Source organism: Diplotaxodon limnothrissa, linkage group LG6 (assembly GCF_057381915.1).
Source record: "Diplotaxodon limnothrissa isolate DT_005_m linkage group LG6, D_limnothrissa_male_GT1.1, whole genome shotgun sequence".
In the NCBI taxonomy this organism is placed as follows: Eukaryota; Metazoa; Chordata; class Actinopteri; order Cichliformes; family Cichlidae; genus Diplotaxodon; species Diplotaxodon limnothrissa.
The window spans coordinates 35854820-35874420 of NC_140601.1; the positions used below are offsets into that span (position 1 = coordinate 35854820).

At 38.7% G+C, this 19601-nt stretch overlaps 1 protein-coding gene across 1 annotated transcript; it reads right to left on the bottom strand.

Moving 5' to 3' along the window:
• Positions 1-11586: 11586 nt before the first annotated feature.
• rps15a (ribosomal protein S15a) lies at positions 11587-18030 on the bottom strand. Its single transcript, XM_085356327.1, has 5 exons — positions 18012-18030; positions 17088-17225; positions 16768-16847; positions 16354-16439; positions 11587-11717 (listed from the first exon to the last, which is right to left on the bottom strand). Exons 2-5 carry the CDS (start codon positions 17218-17220, stop codon positions 11624-11626), a joined length of 393 nt encoding a protein of 130 aa, XP_085212453.1. The 5' UTR covers positions 17221-17225; positions 18012-18030; the 3' UTR covers positions 11587-11623.
• Between the last annotated feature and the right edge of the window lie 1571 nt (positions 18031-19601).

The following is a 19601-nucleotide window of genomic DNA, read 5'->3' on the forward strand; positions in this document are numbered from 1 at the left end:
AAAAGTGTTAATTACAGAGAAACTTGATGTGATGTGTTGTGCCATCTTCAGAGACATCTACATAAGCTGGAGATGAGAGGCAGAGCCACTTCTGCTCTCTCATCTGCCTCAGGAAGCTGTCAACACATCCTGACCTCCCCTGGAGGCGGCCAGCTGGGTCTGACGTCTTCTGGAGCCCGGGGGGGCCCATGGCTCCTCCAGCTGCCACCTCTCTCTTTCTCTTTCTGTCAAACACACACTAAATACATAAATACACACATAAAAACACAAACATTCACATATTTAGAGCATCACAAATGTCCTTCCGGTTTTAAGTTAAGTGTACAGTGGGCCCTCAGACCACAATTGTTCTTCAGTAGCATCAAAGTCAAAGTAGACATTGGCTTTTACTGGCCAACAACATCTATATATTTATTTTTCTGCAAGGAAGGAATAATGTAAGTGGGAAGTGAGATCATTTCCCAAAGTCCTTGGTATTGAGAAGTCATTAATGGCAAGCCAGAACCACATTAAATAACCATCATTGAAAAAATAAGCAGAAATAGCCTCTGAAAGCCGTGCTCTGAGTGGTTAAAGACAGAGTACATTAAACTAAAGTCAAAAAACAGTATTTGCATATTACTTTTGATGAATATATATTTTATTATAACTTTTCTTAAATGCCAAAACTGCACAATATCTAAAGAATATGCTGAAAAGTGAAAAACTTTTTATTAATTTCACTGCCTTTCTAAATAAGGTCACGACTTCCCTAAAAGTCTTAAATCTCCAGATTGCTTCAGAGAATGTTGAGAGCATTAAGATATTTGGAAAAATTTCTTGGCATCAACAAGGCTCTGTTTTTTTCAATAGGTATTCCAGTAATCTTTGCAAAGTACATACTCATGTTCAGGGGGCATGAGGGGAAAAAAAAGATTTTGTTTGTGAAATGTCAAATACACAACCCCAAAGAAAATGATTCACCACCTCTGAATAATAAACCTACTGAGATGTTGGAGCAGTGACAACACAGAAAATGCCCTTCAAGTATATGAATGTAAAGAATATAGGGATTTTTTTTACAAAACAGAAATAATACGCCAATCTTCTGCTACAATTTCATGGTTATAAATTCAAGTATTGCGTGAAATACTGAAATAGAGACAAGATGGGTTGTGAAATGAGTGTTTGCAGCTACCGAAGGGACATGCATGAAATATGTTGCGGATGTTCATGTTTCTCATGCTAGCAAATGCTGTAGATTAGTGAACTTTTTCTGTAGTGCAGTCATCAGGTCAAAAAGTCTATTTGACACCAAGAACGTTTTGGCCAAGTTAAAGACTTTCACTTTATTTTTTGCCTTTCCTCATCTACAGATACTTACCAAAGCAAAAAAGATTTACATAGTCTGTAGATAATTTATGGTGTTGTTCATGTGGACACCTGGTGCTTTACTTTAGACTTAGTTCCTCCTACGCCGAGCGGCGCATCGGGCAGCTAGTGATCTCCATCGATGTCGGTCAGCAGCGACTGCTTCAGCTTCGTCCCAGGCAAGGACACATGGTGCTAACATCATATTATCAAAATGCATTTAAACTAGTAATAATCACCGATTTTTTGTTAAATCGGTGTGTTTTGCAACTTAGCAAATGTTAGCAAGCTGACACCCAGATTTTGAACATTATAACAGTTAAGAAATGTGCATACATGACATAACGATGGATTAAATAAACCTCTGCATTCTTTATTTTCATTGTGTCTTAAAGTATTGATTGAGTGATAATTTCAGTGCACATAAAACCCTCTTTGTTCTAAAATACAAGTTGGCTAACAGTCCTCAAAATGGCAAACCTGTAACATCACTTAAACCGAGTTATATGTTTGCCAGTTCGCAAACATGTGGCCCTGTTGAAGTGATAACCACTTGTGTGCAGGTTATCAGTTATAATGACATCAAAGTGTTGTGTGCAAATTGAAATTGTAGCTGTGACGTGGTCATGCTAGGCTAACAGACTTTTTGCTGGCTGGTAAAATGAACTTCAAGCATACAGCAATGCTAACGAAGTACAAAGTGCTCGTTTTGGGAGCTTAATGGATGAAGAACTGATTAAGATGTTCAGTGGGTAAAATGTTTTCTGTATCTGTTGTTTTTAAGTTAATATGAGCTCACTTTAGTGGTATTAGGGTGTAATTCAGGTATACTTGGTCATGACTCAGTCATCTTTTTTAACTCAATAAAGCTACTTTGTTACTTTGTTTAAAATGTAGCAAGCATATAACAAGCACTTCACAAAGCATCGGGCTTTATTTCACTCATTTGCTGTGCAATCGTAGTCACAAATTAATTAGCAAGTTAACTTGTGAGGGCTAGCTCCCTGATTTGAATATTTGTCCCTAAACACTAGTGTTCACACAAAAGGTTGCAATAGTTTACAAACACAGACATGTTGCTGAAATGTTCATTGTGTGCTTCAGGTACAAGAACATGAACATTCATGGATATTCAGGTTTAATTCACTGTGCTTCCGTTTCCATTCATTTTCTGCAAATGCAATAACATCTATCACACTGTACTTTACAGTAAGCTGCTTCCTTGGTTAAGGAAGCAGAATAAATCACCCTACATCTATAATGTATAACCTCTGTAAACACTTTCCTACTAGGTTTATCATCTCAGTTGCTACTTTCTCTTTTTTTACAGAATGATGTACACTTTTAAAATTATGGTCCCATTTAAAATAAAATAGCTGACGCAGAAGGGTGAGGGCGGGGCTACACTGTAATTGTCACTGCCTTATAGGTAAGATAAGATAAGATAAGATAAGATAAGATAAGACTTGATCCCACAACGGGAAATTTTTTGCGTCACCTCAGCTCAGGTACAGATATCAGAAAGAAATACAAAAATACAAATAAGTACAATCAGTGAAAAAAAGTAAGATAATACACTATATACAATGGTAGCATACAGAGTATGTGATTATGGATATGGCTGGAAATATGGAAGACATAAACTATATAGCTTGATATGACTATTGTACCACTACTATTCCTATTTATAGACATGTACACACACACACACATGTACACACTAAACATACATATGTATACATACATATATACCTGCACATGTCCATACACATGGAAGGCCCATTATGTATGAAGTGGTGACCGTGGATGTTCACAGTGTCCAGTGACTTATGACATCGTGATTGAGGAGTTATAGAGTCTAACTGCTGTTGGGATGAATGATCTGCGAAAGTGCTCCTTCCTGCAGTGAGGGTGTTTCAGTCTCTGACTAAAGGAGCTGCTCAGCCCACTCACATACTCATGCAGTGGGTGATGTGGGTTGTTCATGATGGATGTCAGCTTTACTAGCATCCTCCTCTCGCCAACCACCTCCACAGACTCCAGGGGACATCCCAGCACGGCGCTAGACCTCCGCACCAGTTTGTCAATGCTGCTCCTGTCCCTGTCCGTGCATCCACTCCCCCAGCAGGCCACTGCATAGAAAAGGGCAGATGCTACCACAGTGTCATAGAATGTCCTTAACAGAGTCCTGCAGACTCCGAAGGACCTCAGTCTCCTCAGTAGGTGGAGACGACTCTGGCCCTTCTTATATAGGATGTCTGTATTTGTAGTCCAGTCCAGTTTATTGTTGAGGTGAACACCCAGGTACTTATAAGAGTCCACTATCTCAATGTCTTTCCCTTAGATGTTCACCGGTGTTGTAGGGGGTGACTTCCGCCTGAAGTCTATGATCATCTCCTTTGTCTTGCCGGCGTTGATTTGGAGCACGTTGGTCTCACACCAGCCAACAAAGTCACTGATGACCCCCCTGAATTCCTGATCATTCCCGTCTGATACGCATCCAATGATGGCTGTATCATCTGAGAACTTCTGTAGATGGCAATCGTCTGAATTATAACAGAAGTCTGAAGTGTAAAGGCTGAACAGGAAAGGTGAGAGAACCGTGCCCTGTGCTGCCCCCGTGCTGCAGATTACCACCTCGGACACACAGGTAGATAAAGCACCCTTAGTTTTTCAGTCAGATTCACTCCTAACTCAGACCAAAATACAAAAAAATCATGGCTTTAAGATGGGACTTCATGACCTTAACCTGGTAGCAAATAAGAGTCACTAGCAATATAACACCTTCAGTATTAAATTAAAAAGCAGTTTCTCAATAAAACAAGGTTAAATGAAAGAACAATTAAGATTAACTTAAAACAACATTAAAAAATACACATACACAAAATCTTTCTTCTTTTTTAATTCTTTAAAATAATAAATAACCTGCTCATAAAGGCTCACTACAAAAGCTACAAACAATTTTGTTTTTGTTTAGCTTTTAGTCCTTGCCCAGTAAAGTAATATAATAAGTATGCCTTAAGTTACATTACACTCTCACTCACTGTTAATTAATCAGGACTAAAGAGTAATCGTTCTTATGTGATGATTTATTGCAGGGCATACTGTAGTCTACATCAGTCACATAAGAGGCCAACTGCACTGTAATGCTGAAGGTGATCTATATAGCGGACAAATGAGAGGCCTAATTAATAAAGGCAGCCAGCTCACCGGCACCTCTTGGCCTCCCTGCTATTATATGTACATTAACAGCTTGTGCTCATTGCCTACTAATTAACTATTGCCCAACATGCAGTGAGGGAGGGGTAAAGGCTGCCGTATCATTTACCTGGACAACCCTGGTGTTCCCCACAGCAGCGACGGCAGCAGCAGTGGGATCCCTAGTGATACGCCTAAGATGGGATCCGGAGGAGCACGTGCCCTTGAGGACAGCCAGGGACTGCAGGACAGAATGGATGGCTGCATTCACAGCCATAAATTCACTGCTTCCTAACTATCTCATTCATCATATGCACACCAGACTCCTCGGCACCGCGAACACACCAACACACACCTCCCACCCACCACTCCTACCTCCCTGGTTTGCCCTAATAAATAAGGCATACAGGCTGAGATAGAGCAGAGAGTGAAAAACATGAGATAAGTGTATCAGCAAAATGACCATATGACAATGCACAGCCCTCTATTTCACCTTGGAATGCATGAATTCATTCAAATTTGGGGAGCCAACAGCTCTCCTCTTTCTGTCTCTCTCTCTCTCTTTACATTTTCATATCTTCTTCTCAGCTGGTCACCATTTATTCCAGAATTTCCTCGTGTCTTTGTAGATACGGCATCAGCCTGAGCTGTGTCGGGTGGTGGAATAAATCACATGGCTGGGAGTAGAAGTGCAATACAGAATATGATCTCATGCAACACCAGTATGGTAATGTGTTTGTGATGGTGCAGGAGACACATTGCCTGAGAATGTGTAACCTTATAAACTGAAATCACTTTAATGTTGTTGTTTACTCTGATGCAAGGGTATTGTCTGCTTTTGATTTTTGGCCTCTGATTCTAATTTTCTTGTTTTTTCTTTTTCCCCGCTATAAATGCAGATGGAGGATGTTGTTTCATCTTTGCAACACCCTTTTTTATTAGATTTTTAGCTGAAACAATCCAACTGAGCTTCGCTGTGTCTTAGAGGAACTCCGATTTAATATGCAGCAGACTTTGCTTCCCACCTTGTGTTTGAATCTCGATCCCAAAAGGTATATATAAAATGTATAAATTCATAAAAGTGTCTTAATTGAGTTTTGCACATCCATTTTTCCTTTCTAATCATCTTTGTTTTTCTCCCTCATTTCACTGTGACCAGCAAAATGATTTATGGCAGCAGAAGACATTGTAAGGCTGAGTAAAAAGAAATTTATCTCTTTTGACTGAATCCACATTTCATACTTTTAACTGCTATTTCAATATTAATTCTCTTATCTCTGAATCAATCATAATTAGTCTTGCTGCTTGCCAACCAGCTTGGCCTGAATGTAGTATGAGGACCATGACCGGAGGAGGAACGCTCCGCATGAGACATATTTCTACTGCCCCCAAGTGTTCAGGAAGAAAACTGAAAGCACAAAGGAGGCAGAAGCCCAGCTGGTATTAAACACACTGACACCATCTCTGAAAACTGATGCTATAGCAAGCAGCTAATAAGTTTCCAGACTCCAGTGGTTAGTCTCTCATTTTGCTGTGATAATGGATGTGATGTTTGCACAAGAAGCTCTGTGTCCACTGTAAAATCCTTCGCTCTTGCCAGGAATTTGCAGCAATGAATTGCTGCGCTCGACCTCTATCGCCATCGCACTCGGAAAGAACACTGAGGGACCAGATCATTTCACTTCACAGAAGTCTCATTTCTCGGCCCAAGTCGCAGAGAGAATTACTTGAGGCGATGGAGACTTTGTCTACATAATGATAGAGGTTAGCGAGGAGCACAAAAATCAATACGGACAGAACAGCACACAACCCCATTGAACTCCTTGAGAAAAAGCAGGCTGTTAGAATTCTCGCCATTACACTAATGTTATTATTTCACACGTGGGTTTGGTTTCACACAGAGACTGTAGAGCAACATGCTTTGTTTTACGGAAGAGGATTAGGGCCACTGGGGGGAATAAAGTGGGCACGTCTTTTTTCCCCCTTCTTTTCTTGAATTCTGAGATTAAAAGTCAGAATTCTGACTTTTTTCTCAGAATTCTGAAAAAAAAAATTTTGATGAAAAAAAATCTGAATTCTGACTTTAATCTCAGAATTCTCACTTTAATCTCAGAATTCTGAGATTAAAGTCAGAATTCTGACTTTTTTCCCAGATTTTTTTTCCAGTGGCCCTAATCCTCTTCCGTATTGTTTTGATGCCCCGTCCTTTCAGACTTTATGAATGACCCCACCACAGTATACAACCCCTGGTAAAAATGATGGAACGACCACACTTGGATAAATCGCGTGTATGCCACAAAACTATTTTGTTTCGGTGCATGTTTTTTTGTTTTGTTTAATAGCACTTCATTAAAAAATACCTCAAACCTCAAATAAAACCATTTTACTTAACGATAGATATTTTCCTCCAGATTAAGTGGAGACAAACATTTTGAAATCATCAACAAAAACATCACAATTAGTACTTTATTGCAGCCTTTATGACAGCCTGGATTATCCCAGGCATGGACTCTATGAATGATAAACAATATTTTCCATCAAGCTGGTTCCAGCTTTTAAATAGCAGCTGACAGATCAGCTTTGCAGAATGGACCATTGTCATGCACATGTTTTCGGTTTCTACCATAAATTTTAATTGGATTGAGCTCTGGACTGCTTTAAAACTCTGCTCTATTAAGAATGCATTAATACCCTGAAAATGACTTCATGATGGCCAAACTCACTTTCTATCAATAGAATCTTAGAGAGTCCAAGACTTCTGGGTAAATTTGTGCATTTAAAGCTAAGGTCCACCTGTCCCTTACCTGATATGCAACCCCATATCATAAATGAGTGAGACAGTATGCTTGTTTCTTTCAGGCAGACATAAAAAAATCCAGTATCATGTTCTTGGCCAACGCAGATTCACGATCCCTCAGTGAAGATCAATTTCATTCAATCATCCACAGTCCACGATCACTGCTCTTTAGTCCACAGGACCTGTTTTGGGGGGTTTTCTTGTTAAGGTGTTAGTGGTGGCTTTCCTTTGGTTTATCTATGTGTAAATCCCTTTCGATTCAGCCCATTTGCTACAGATCTATCACAAACATTGACTCCTGTTTCTTCCCATTTGCGTTTATTGTGCATTTTCCATTTTCCAGTCATTGCTTTGTGTTTTCTGTCCTGGTGATCTGATATGTGATCTACCCCTATGTTTTCTTTTTATAACTTCCTCCTTTGTTTGCCATTTTTCTAAAATTTAAGAAGAGCTGATTAGGAACGACCAAATTCTTTGTAATAACATTTATCACACTTCACTTTACAGTACAGTTGTTTCCTCTCTTGCTGGTGCTTCCTTTCAATCAGATTGGTGCAACAGGTCATTAAGGTCTGTGTTTTACATATTTAGATTTGTGCATGAATTTGTTTTAGAAATGCAGATTACAAGTAAAAAATCTAATGTTAAGTTACTAATATATTTACTTTTATTTATTTTTTCATATCTGTCATTTATTTGTTAGAAAGTTTTTAAAAAAATCTAATAAACATTCTGCAAATGCGATAATATTATATAAATAAATATTTAAAAAGTAAATCTTTTTAAAAAAAAATCTCCAAATGAAAATCATCTACAAGAGGCTTAAATTTCAAACAACTCTCACTTTGTCCCGGATTAGCTGCTCTACTGTTTTTAATCCAAAGAGCAGACTAGTGAGCACTGAAATTCACCACAGGAAACTCTGGCAACTGTTGAATTCTGCATCACATCAAAGAGCACTTAAAGATAAGGCGACATCCAAAAGTTCAAGCTGAATCAGAAGCAGGCCTCTTAGCAGTTTAGCAGACTGTAGCACACTGGTGAATCCACCAAGGAGTGTCTCAGAAAGAAATAATGAAATGGCCTAGTTAAGAAAAGAAGCCTACATTTTTAATCCCAGGGAAATATTGTGGAGGGATTTCAGATGGCCAGAATCTCCTCTTATGTGCTGAGAAACATCTCTGTGGTGGACACACACACACACACACACACACACACACACACAAGGACTTGCTTGTGCTAAAGGTGTGCTATGTTAGCCTCCACAGAACAACATTACAACATTTTTGTGTAATTGAATTTTCCTTATATAGCAGCTTTAAACGCGAGCACTGCATTAATGACTCATTCTGGGTCGTACTTATTTTTCACAGTTGTGACTCAATTTACTCATTTGTACTTTGGTCTAACAGCAGGTAAAATAGTTTCGTTTATGGTAAAGTTTATTTTTTTTAATTTTACACAGTTTCTATAGTAAGAAGTTTGAGGGAAAATCCTCAGTACATAAGCATGTCATCACGCTTTCACAAAAACAATATTTTGTATCTAATACATTCAACAAAGGCTCACAGAGACACAACCTAGTTGCACTTACATTGCCTCTGGCTCTTTCTATCAAAGCAGGCCAAACAGCAGACTTTTTATTATGGTATTAATGTATTCTATTTGTTTAGAGAGCTGCACATCTTCACTTCTCCTCTGCTGCAGTTCTCTAAAGCCTTTGGGGACATCTCAGGGATCCAACTGACATATGGTGAAGACAGGAGAAACATGTTGGAGGCTGCCAGGATGTGGACCCCAATCCCCAGATGTACAGTGACATATTGTCTTCAAACAGACCGTCTCTGTGGCAGAAACACTGAGAAAGACGGAGAAAGACTTTTCTAACCGCGGGTGTTTTCTCCCCCAAGCCATTTTCAGTTTGAAAGAGCCCAGGCACTTAATTCTCTTCTTGCTGTTTCAAGGGGTTGCAGCTACTCCTACGGATCATCTGAGGGGCTAAAACGGGTTTATAATTACCATGAAATATTAGTAAATTGCTTAGTTATGTTAAAAATACAGGATGCCATACTCACATTACAACAAACCAGCAAACTGACTCAGCAGAAAGAATCTGGGCTTTGTCATTGACTTTTAAAGACAAATTAATAAACTGCCATAATCTTAACAGCCTGTAGTTGGATTTTACAGCGAGGGGGCTACAAAAAGTAACACATTGTGTGTGTGTGTGTGTGTGTGTGTGTGTGTGTGTGTGGGGGGGGGGGGGGGGGGTTATGGGCTAATTGCAGGATTTGGTGAAACCAAGTAATGTAAGAGGGGGTCCTAAAAGTAGCCCCAAGAGATTACTATGTAACGTCTCGATATAGAAATGACCAAGCCTGAACTGGTTATGACCACTTAGCTTTAGTGCATTAATTATAGCACCCGCAATAAACTGGGGTTTATAGGAAAGGGTGTTTAAATAGCACATAACACGTAATTAGAGGTGTTTTCAGTTTATCATCCTTTTTTAAAATTATGCAGATCCCAACAAAGTGTACTGAGTAATAAACAATTTGTGCTAGCAAATATTATTTAAATGTTAACACAAGTTGTTAATTACAATGAAAATGTGAAGATAGTTCTTACAGAGCTTTTCTGAAAGTGAAACCGGTTTTACTTAATTTTGAATTACTTTTATAACTTTCTGGGAAATGATTGTAATTCTTATGGTATTTCATTTTTTATTATTTTTGTAACAAATTTAACTTTATTATCAATTTGCATATTGCAAGTGCATGGCCAATGAAATACAGTAGCTTATACCTGTAGCCAAAAAAAAAAAAAGGGAAAAACAGCATTTATTGCTTATTCTTTTAAACGGGTATGCAAATGCCAGAAATCCATAGTGAGCAAGGAATAGGTTTTAAAATTTTTACTAAGTCTGTTCCCAGGGGAGCAAATTTCCCTGAAGCCCTGATGATTTATTCAAGTGCTCTTTTAGAAATTGTTTTAAATGTATTTCTGTATGATTAGAAAGTTGTGTTTAAGCAGAAGACATGGGAGAGGAAGGCATCTGAGGTGGCAAAGCTCTCAGACTGAATTCATAATTGCAACATGACCAGTGTCTTTCATCAGCTCACACTGGATGCTGCCCTGTGGCATAATTGGTTCTGCCTTTGAGTCTGTGTAATATCACATTTTTTGCAAGCCATCCAAACAGTTCAACTTCTTAAGTTATACCTTTCCATCTCATCTTTGCACATTTTGCCTGATGTCCCCAACCTTTAAAACATGGGCCAGCTCAAGTTTGTTTCCCCCCCCCCCCCCATTTTACAAGATAGCAGTTAAGTGCTGTGAACCCATGAGGTATTCAGTTTGTGTGCTCTTCGCGCACAAGAAGCACTTGAACAGAACTGTTGCATTAGCAGGCCTGTTACCTTGTCTCTTCAGTGTCTTATGCAAGGTCAGCAGCCATACTCAAAGAGGATGGGGACGAGACCAAATACACAAAGGATTCCTAGGAAAAGTCTCAGTGTGTGCAAAGGCAAAAGGAGGGGGGCTGTTTTTCCCCCTTCAAACAAGTTGTTATATCTATAGCAAAGATTCAGCAGCTTCTAATAGCCATTAGAGGGGGGGGCACATGTACGGCACAGATGTATTTATTTGAGGTTTTTCCTGAGCCCAGACTCAATATCTACCCACTGTCAGCGTATAGCTTTATGGATGAAGTCCTCTAGGGTCTGTTCCCAGGTCACAACAAAATCCAACCACTCGTACTTTGTGTAAATGGTTTCTAGTTGTCTCAATAGGCAGCCACATGCTTTCAGGTGATGCCTGCGGGCAGACTGATCAATAGATCATCACTTTCTCAATTCTCAAACCAATTGGAGCTTTGACCGAGGAACAAACTGGTTGAAAAATTACTTTGTCTTGTCTGCACTGCATTTGTAGCAGTTACTGGGTTTCTTTGTGGACTTTCAGGCTTAGCTGTTATCTGAAGCCACTTTACTATACATCTCCAATTTCTGGAGTTGATGTGGTTTGTGTGGTAGTTCAAACCTTTGAACACGATTCATGTTCTTGTTTTGCTCATTGAGCCTACTTTTGTACAATTATGATTAAGTAACATTAATTGTAGTGCCACAGTGACACGTCAAGTTATCAAAGAAATCAAACCATCAACCGCCAACAGCACACACTTCAAGTCCTGGCTCAAACACTTCACTGTACGTAAGAAATCACAGTAGCCTGCCAGCTTTCCTCTGGTTGTTTTTTTTATTTGCAGTTCTTTACATTTTAGAAAAAGAATCCAAGGATTTTGCCTCCTGTGTGTTTTCGTCTGGCCTCTTCATGATCCATGATGCCAGCTGAGGTGGTCAGCACAATGTATCTATGGAAACAAGAGTCAAACAGAGCATTAAAATGTGCAGCACATTTATGACTGCATCTTCCAAAACATTAAGTGAAACTGCTGCCAGCTATGGGAGTGTTTAACAAGAAAAAGTACCAACTTCTATATAGAACTCCCAAAATTACATTATATTTTACCCTTCTGCGCTTTACCTAAACAGAAGCTGCAAAATATTCAAATAAAGCTATTAAAAAATCCCATTGAAATATTAACCCATACTTTAATAGAGAGTCAGTGGCTGATGCAAACTGGGCCCAATATGTCTGCAGGTTACTATGGATTTCATGCTCCAAAAGCAACTGCATTTAACATAGAGCTGGGCGATAGAACGATAACGATATGTATCGCGATATAACTTTTACTCGATAGAGAAATTAAACTATCGCGATAGACTTCACCGCTCTTGTCCTCTTAAAAAATAAAAATAAAAAATAAAAAAAAGGTCAGCCAATCCAAATTAAGTAGCGCAGAGCCGAACCAATCACAGCCGCAGCGTCACGTCGCGTGACTTGTTACGTACAGCACAAGTGCCAAGCCGCACGTGTGTTTGTTTGGGAAGCAGCCAGCGGGTAATGGAGGAAATGAGTGTGCCGACTAGAAAAATCAACCGAGCGTGACCGAAGAGAAAACAGATGATGGTTCCAACGCCGGAGAGATTGTCGAACGGAAGAGCCATAGAAGTTCCGTAGGGTGAAGGTATTTCGGCTATTTCAAGTCTGACAAAAAACAGAGTAGCGTGCACTGTAAATGTGCCGAAAGCAAGTCTGGAAATACAATAAACTGGTGCATGCGTCACACTGTGCGCCACGTTATTGTTTCGGTGAAATGAATTTCTACAATACTGTTACTGTTAATTCTACTCTCTGCAGTGTTTAAATGCTTACATATACACACAGTTACTGTCCCTCCACACATACGACTCGGTTCTGCTTCTATGCCGCAGCTTTGTTTACTTTTTCCCACCGAGGCTTCTAGACTTCTGATTGGCCAACATTTCTGCACGGTTAGGAATCTAGCGCCACCTGCTGCTTTGGCATGTTCATAGCAGCGTTTTCCTTCATTTCTGCCTTTATGTGTGGACGGGATTATTTTTTTAAAACGAAAAATCTCCGTTTTCAAAAATACCCGTGTACGTGTGGACGTAGCCTCAGTCTCTGACTGGAAGCGCTAATTCGTCATTCGGCTTTTGTCAGACTAAAGTAACTGTTAAAACTGTTTGAAAAGCTAAGCTATACAACAAGGAGAGATTGAGAATTTCCTTTTAGTTCTCAGTTTATTTGATATTGACAAAAGTTAGTCAGTTTTGTCTGTTCTTCTGTAAAACAAACTAAGATTTATTTTTAGAATTAATATTTTGTTTCTAAGTGGAATTGACAATTTAGTCTGTTTCGTTTGTTCTATTTTGAAACTTAACCGCTTTAGCGGCTGCCTTTTGTGTAGTTTGTAATATTTGCCTTTATTTATCTGAAAAAGTCTCATGTTCCTTAAGTACATCTACCCTGTTGAACTTATTATGGGAAATAAATATTTAAATAAAAACAAGCTGCTGATTATTTCACATTTTACTTGTGAGCAACGGCACATTTAAATCTTACAAATATAGTTATTTGGCTTATATCGTGATAGATATCGTTATCGCCTGAAATGAAAAAACATATCGTGATATGAAAAAATCTCGTATCGCCCAGCTCTAATTTAACACATCAAAGCTTAACTACAACTGTCACAACAATCTCGATCCTATTCACGCTCATTTTTGGCATTTCCATTCAAAAACAAAAGGATCTCCAAAAACAAAGACCTTTATCTCCCAAATTAAAAGCTTAGGCTCAAATTCAGTGTCCACATACGAAAATATTCTAATCAAAATTTACCAAATATTTCTTTGTAAAAACAAGTTTGAGTCTGCGTATACTTTGCAGTAAAATATGGGACTCTGAAGTGCTGCTGTTAATGTTGCATTTCCAGCAAAGTATAAAAATATTTTGCCTCACAGTTATTACCCATAGTTGTCCCAAAAGCTCTACGAGCACAGGTCTTTAAAAGTTAAACAGACTTTCGTTCACCTCAGAGCTGGTTGAAGTTTGTGAAGTGCTACAGTGTGTTTGCGTTGCTGGAGTTTAGTACTAAAGTCTGCTAAAATTAATCCGTTGTTGAGATTTTATGGTGTAGAAAGAAAATACTTCGTTCTTTCCTAATTAAGTCCAAATGCACCCAAGAGAGCCAACAACAGTACAAACTGTACACCATCCAGGGCACGCACCATGCCCTTTATTTCCAACACCAACCACTCAAACCCTTACAAAGGAGCGGAGTTACATTGGTAAGTATGTAGACAATCGGTGCAGTGTTAATTTGTTCAAACATAGCTGCTGTTTAATTCCTTACTGTCCAATAACAAAGGTGTAAAACACCCACATTCTAATACTGATGTGCTTTTACGATGTGTGCTCTCCTGTCATGCTTGACAGAGCATAATAATCACAAGTTTATTTGCCACATTTATTGACATTGTCGCTAAAAGCAATATACTGTCTGCAAAAGATGTCACAACATCATACATGTACATGGTCAACATACATGTCTGAAGCAGTTAAGTATGCTTGGCTGCTTCAGTGAAGTCTGTGCTCTCGAGTCTGATGCTGATGGAATTTGTCAAAGCAAAACGCTAAATGTAGCCTTAACCTCAGGATAAGGTAACACACTGCATCATGTCTCAATGTATGCTCAATCATCCCGGTAAGTAAATCCCAAAAGGTTGATTCTCCCACTGAAAACGCTACATCCAGATGAACAGATTCAACCTTTTGGGACACTGCATCATATTACCATTAAAAAAAGAAAAAGAAAAAAGCTGTAATTATTAGTTTAGGACATTTAATTCTTTAAATGCAGTCTTTAGAGGAGCTGCTGCCTCATCAGTGGACAGACACCAAAAAAGCCAACTCATTCTCAGTTGCTTGATTAAAAGAAAAAAAGGAAAGAGGAGGAGGGGAAGTGTCACAGGGGTGACACCAAGTTGGCTGAACAGATTTTAGGCCTCAACAGTGATGAGATGTCACTCAAATTGGGGGAGTGTTATCTGCAAAACGTATTAAGGGGCATGTGTGGGAACCAAAATTGTTATAAAAATTCAGCCAAAGTTCTTTTCCAGCCACACGTATGATAACAGCTGCAGCCTCCCTCTCTGTCAGACACAGTAATGCCACAGTGGAGTCAAGGTGGGTAATGTTTTAAAAAAAAAAAACTATAACTAAAAAGTCTTTATTGCTCTGCTTTCTGAAGCCATTTCTTTGATCTGTACAGTGAAAAAAAATTCTAATTTAAAAGTTGCTGGTAATGCTGTTATGTAGTCGTGAGTTAGGCCTTAGAGATGTTTTTAATGATAAAGCTGGTGTCGCAAGGACAACAGATTTCTGGCCTGCTACCAATACAGGGCGGAGGGTGAGGGCGCAGACAAAGGAGACGACACAGCCAAAAGTACATTTGGATACCTCAGAGAACCACCATGGGGGAGAACAGCTCAACTATCAGCTAAAGCTGAAGGCCAACTGTCATTCGCTACTGAAAGCAACACCGACAAAGTCAGTGACCCTGAGCAATTTGGAATCAAAGGAAACTTAAGGATCCTTTGACACGCTCACCCGCAGGAACCTTGTTTTACTTCATCCAGCTAGATCTTCACAACTAAATCTTTTAGTCATCTTGATTAGAGTGAGACTAAACTGTGAGTGACAGAGTAAAATAAATGTACACAAGTGATTTATAAAACATGGGTAAGGGAAGCAATAATGAATGTAAAAAATAAAGTAGTCATTTCATCCTGTTTTCATAGTACCTGGAGATAAAATTGTAAATAAAATTAAATTACAGCCCTACTGTAAGCACAAACTACATCAAAACCTTTGAGTAAAAAGACAATTAGAGTACTTTATCACACCACCTGCTCAAGAAGCATTAAACAGGTTTTTAATGCTTCTTAAAGCTGTTTTTTTTATGAAGACACTTCAATCAGCTGCATATCTTTAAACTCAGCTACAGGCTGAGACAGCAGCAATGTCCTCTCTGCCCTCTAGATCACAACTGTAACAGATCGTAAAATGATCTTTCAGACAGATCATCCAACCAACAGGGAAACACATTAACAATGTAATGTGTGCAGGACTACAGAAACAGTGTGGTAGCCATCTGATCGATGGGCCTAGTATAGTTCTGTACTAGTCACACATCTGTCTGAAAAACTATTAAGAGTGCAATTTAAAATAAATAAAAACATCCACTTGTGGCTGCCTTATACAAAATAAATCTTTGTCCAGTTGCATTGTGCCCAAAACATTTAAAAGCGACAAACGGCGATACTTATGCTACAGTTACTCATAACAAATCGAGACATATGGATCGACACAGTTAACCACCTGAAACACTAACCAACTACACCATTTTGTCAGGCAGGGCCAACAAAGAGAAGGCATCAGAGGAGCAAATGGCACACCTTTCAAACCAGAGCCTCACTCATCATATAGAGACATTTAGGGGCCAAAATACACTTAGAAATGCCTGGTTGCTCATTTCTATTGGTTTTTGCATTCAAAGTTTGATGACAAATAGTTCTCACCCAAACTGTCTTGAGGGCAGCAGGTTGTTCTGCCACTTCTCCAGGTCCTTGAGTTGGAGATCAAAACGTGGACTAATCACGCCACACTGACAAGAGAGAAAGAGTGGTTTAGACTCCATTCACAAAGCATTAAAGCTACAAGCAAGGCTAGACAATGATAAGAGTTAAACCAAGTTTAACATATCGAAATGAAAACAATGGCCACTGACTTATTGGTACATAACTGTAAAGACTGTATAGAAACAGCTTCTCTGTCGCCATTATCACTAGAAGCCCTTTAAGACCCAAGTTAACTTAAATGGCACTAACATAAAATTATATTTCCTTCAGTCGTTCATAGCAAAAGAAACAAAGCATGTGTTTAAAACTATCAAAGAAGTGACATGAATAACAGTGCAGGTTGGTTATATTTACCTTGTTCAGCCTGCCTGTGAGATTGACAACAATTTTTCCAGCTCTGTGGTCATCAATGATCTCAAACTCACCAATATAACCTGCAAGGCACAAATGACAAAGACCATTAAGTTAAACACGTTATTAATGCGCATAATTATTATACACATTAAGTTAAACACATCAGGGTGCTTCTAGAGGTCTCAAATTAAACTGAAGTTATAATTTTACCAACTGTACACACAAACAAAGCAGTCAGCCCTTCAAGATGCTTTACAACTGCATGTGGTGCATAAAGTATCAACTTGGAACGCATACACCTTTAACATAATGACACTCACCGTGCTTCATCATGACGGTTAGGAAGCGCACAATAACCTTGGAGCAGGGCCTGATGAGGACCTGACGTTTCCCACGCTTCTCAGCATTGTTGATGCTTTTGAGAGCATCTGCGAGAACGTTCATGCGCACCATGATGCCTGTGGACACACACAAAAAAGACTTTTAGCATTAGATCCAAAGGCCTGGACAAGAAGGAAATTAGTTCTACAGACTACACTAGAACACTGATGGTGAAACGTTACAAAAAAAAAAACTCAGTGAATTTGACAAAAATGCTCACTACACTACAAAGGAGGACTTAAGTAAAAGAAAGCCTAGTTAGCAAAACCTTGCTAACACGAATCATGCCGACCCTTTTCCTTCCGTCTACAATTATGAGCCTGGCGGCTAATATTTTCCAGAGATGGCAGGTTAAATACTGCTCACACTTTACTCTTGACAAGTAATGCTGTGGCTTCAGTTACACTAAGAGAGGAAAAACGGAGCCTTCCACTGAAGCATGGTCATTCATGAGCACTCAGATTAGCTACTTAGCTTATCCAAATGCAAACGCCACAGTAAGTAGTGCCCTTAGTTCTGCAGTTACAACGGTCAAAATATTATCGACAATATGTACCACATACAGACCTGTACGGACAGCTAAAATGTCTTATTCGTTGGACATTTGAAACTCGCATAACTGGGAGCAAAGCTAACAGCTATCAAGCCATCAAGCCGCCCTGAACGCACCAATTCCCGGGGCCAGGCAGTCCCGCTAACACAGGACAAAAATTATGAATCCGCTTCACTAATGGAAACCATAATCAGCCCAAATCATTACTACCAACTTTGACTTCGAAATGGACTCACTTATGGATTATTTCACAATATGATGCTTTAGATACTTAAAAGATTGAAGGTGACGATGTAAAAACACATCTTACCGGTTCTGCAATATGGCGGAAAGAGGAAGTACGAAAATCTTGCAGTGCATTATGGGAAAAAAGGTCGAGACTTTTTCAAGCCGAGATGGCCCACAGCGACAAAGCCCAAACTCCCCCAACAATGCCCACGTACCGAAAAATTCATGTTTATTTTGTCCCTGAAAACTGCCAGCGTTTTATAAGAAGTCTGACATTTATAAGTAACTAATATTTTATTTTGTTTGGCAGGTTTAGAAAAATCGTCTTATTTTTTTATAGTTGTGGGCTTAAGTGGGCCACTTTCTTCGACCTCAAACAAAGATGAAATTCAGAAAAATAAATAACTTTACTGTCAAGTGTCCCTAAGCGCTTTGTATAAATGTGAAATTTAAAGCAGTGTCCCCAAGGGACGATGAGTGTACTGCATTAATATCCAGGAGATTAACTATGAGTGCTTTTAAAAGTGAAAATATATGAATATGAAAATATACATGAGTATGTACACAATATTATTATTATTTCCAGTCCTAAACCTGGCTAAGGGCATCCAGCATATAATAAAACATGCAGATCCATCTGATCTGGCCACCCCTTAGGAAATACGAGAGAAGCCAAAATTATATTTTGTTTGTTTGTTTGTTTTGCCCAGGGAAAATATTGAAGTTCAGAATAGATATTGTAAATTGAAGACTTGGAAAGGCAATTAACTCTCAATGTCATGTCTCAGTGAATATGTCTGGTCATGGTTGTATGTTGACAGATTTGTGAATATTCACACTAACTAAAAACAACGCCATTTCCTGTTCTTGTGTTTACTTAGTAAGATTTGTTGACGCCGTTGCAAATAAAATTTCCAATTTCAAGGAACACTTTTTTGGTCATTAGGCAAATAAGACTCTGATTTTTGTTTTTTAAATATTCTCATAAATGAGGACTCAGAGATTATCTTAGCCTGGAATTTGAAGGACAGTACAGCCAGTGTGCTACCTTGGTGGTGAGTAAAGAAAAAAGGGGCATATATTCATGTTAAAAGGGAGTTTTTTCTTCCCACTTTTGTCAAAGCACTTGCTCACAGAGGGTCATCTGATTATTGGTGGTTTCTCTGTATTATTGTAGGTTTTTTACCTTACAATAAATCCTTACAATTTAAAGCTATACAAATAAAACTCAACTGAATTGAATTGAACTGAACTGAATTAAACACCATCATTTATGTCATTATTTCATATTGTTTCTGCTGTTCTCACATTTGCTAACAGTCTCTATGGACTTGGTGCTCCTCATAGAAGGAAACTGTAAAATATACTTTCAACAATTATTGAATCTTCTCAATGTGTATTCTGACTCAGACTCTGTGAAGAGTATAATAAAACAGATTGCAAAGTGCAAACTCTCAGATCCACATCATATTTTTTATTCCACATTTTGACACGTGCAACACCCTTATTGCAGTACCTAAAGGAAATTAAAACATACAGATACAGCATTATCTGTAAATGCAAAAACAGCACAACATTATGAAAAATCATGCTTTAACAACAATGAAGGACTGCAATATTAAGCCCTATGAAATACTAGTTGCATTATGTCTGTGTATGTCACTAGACATAG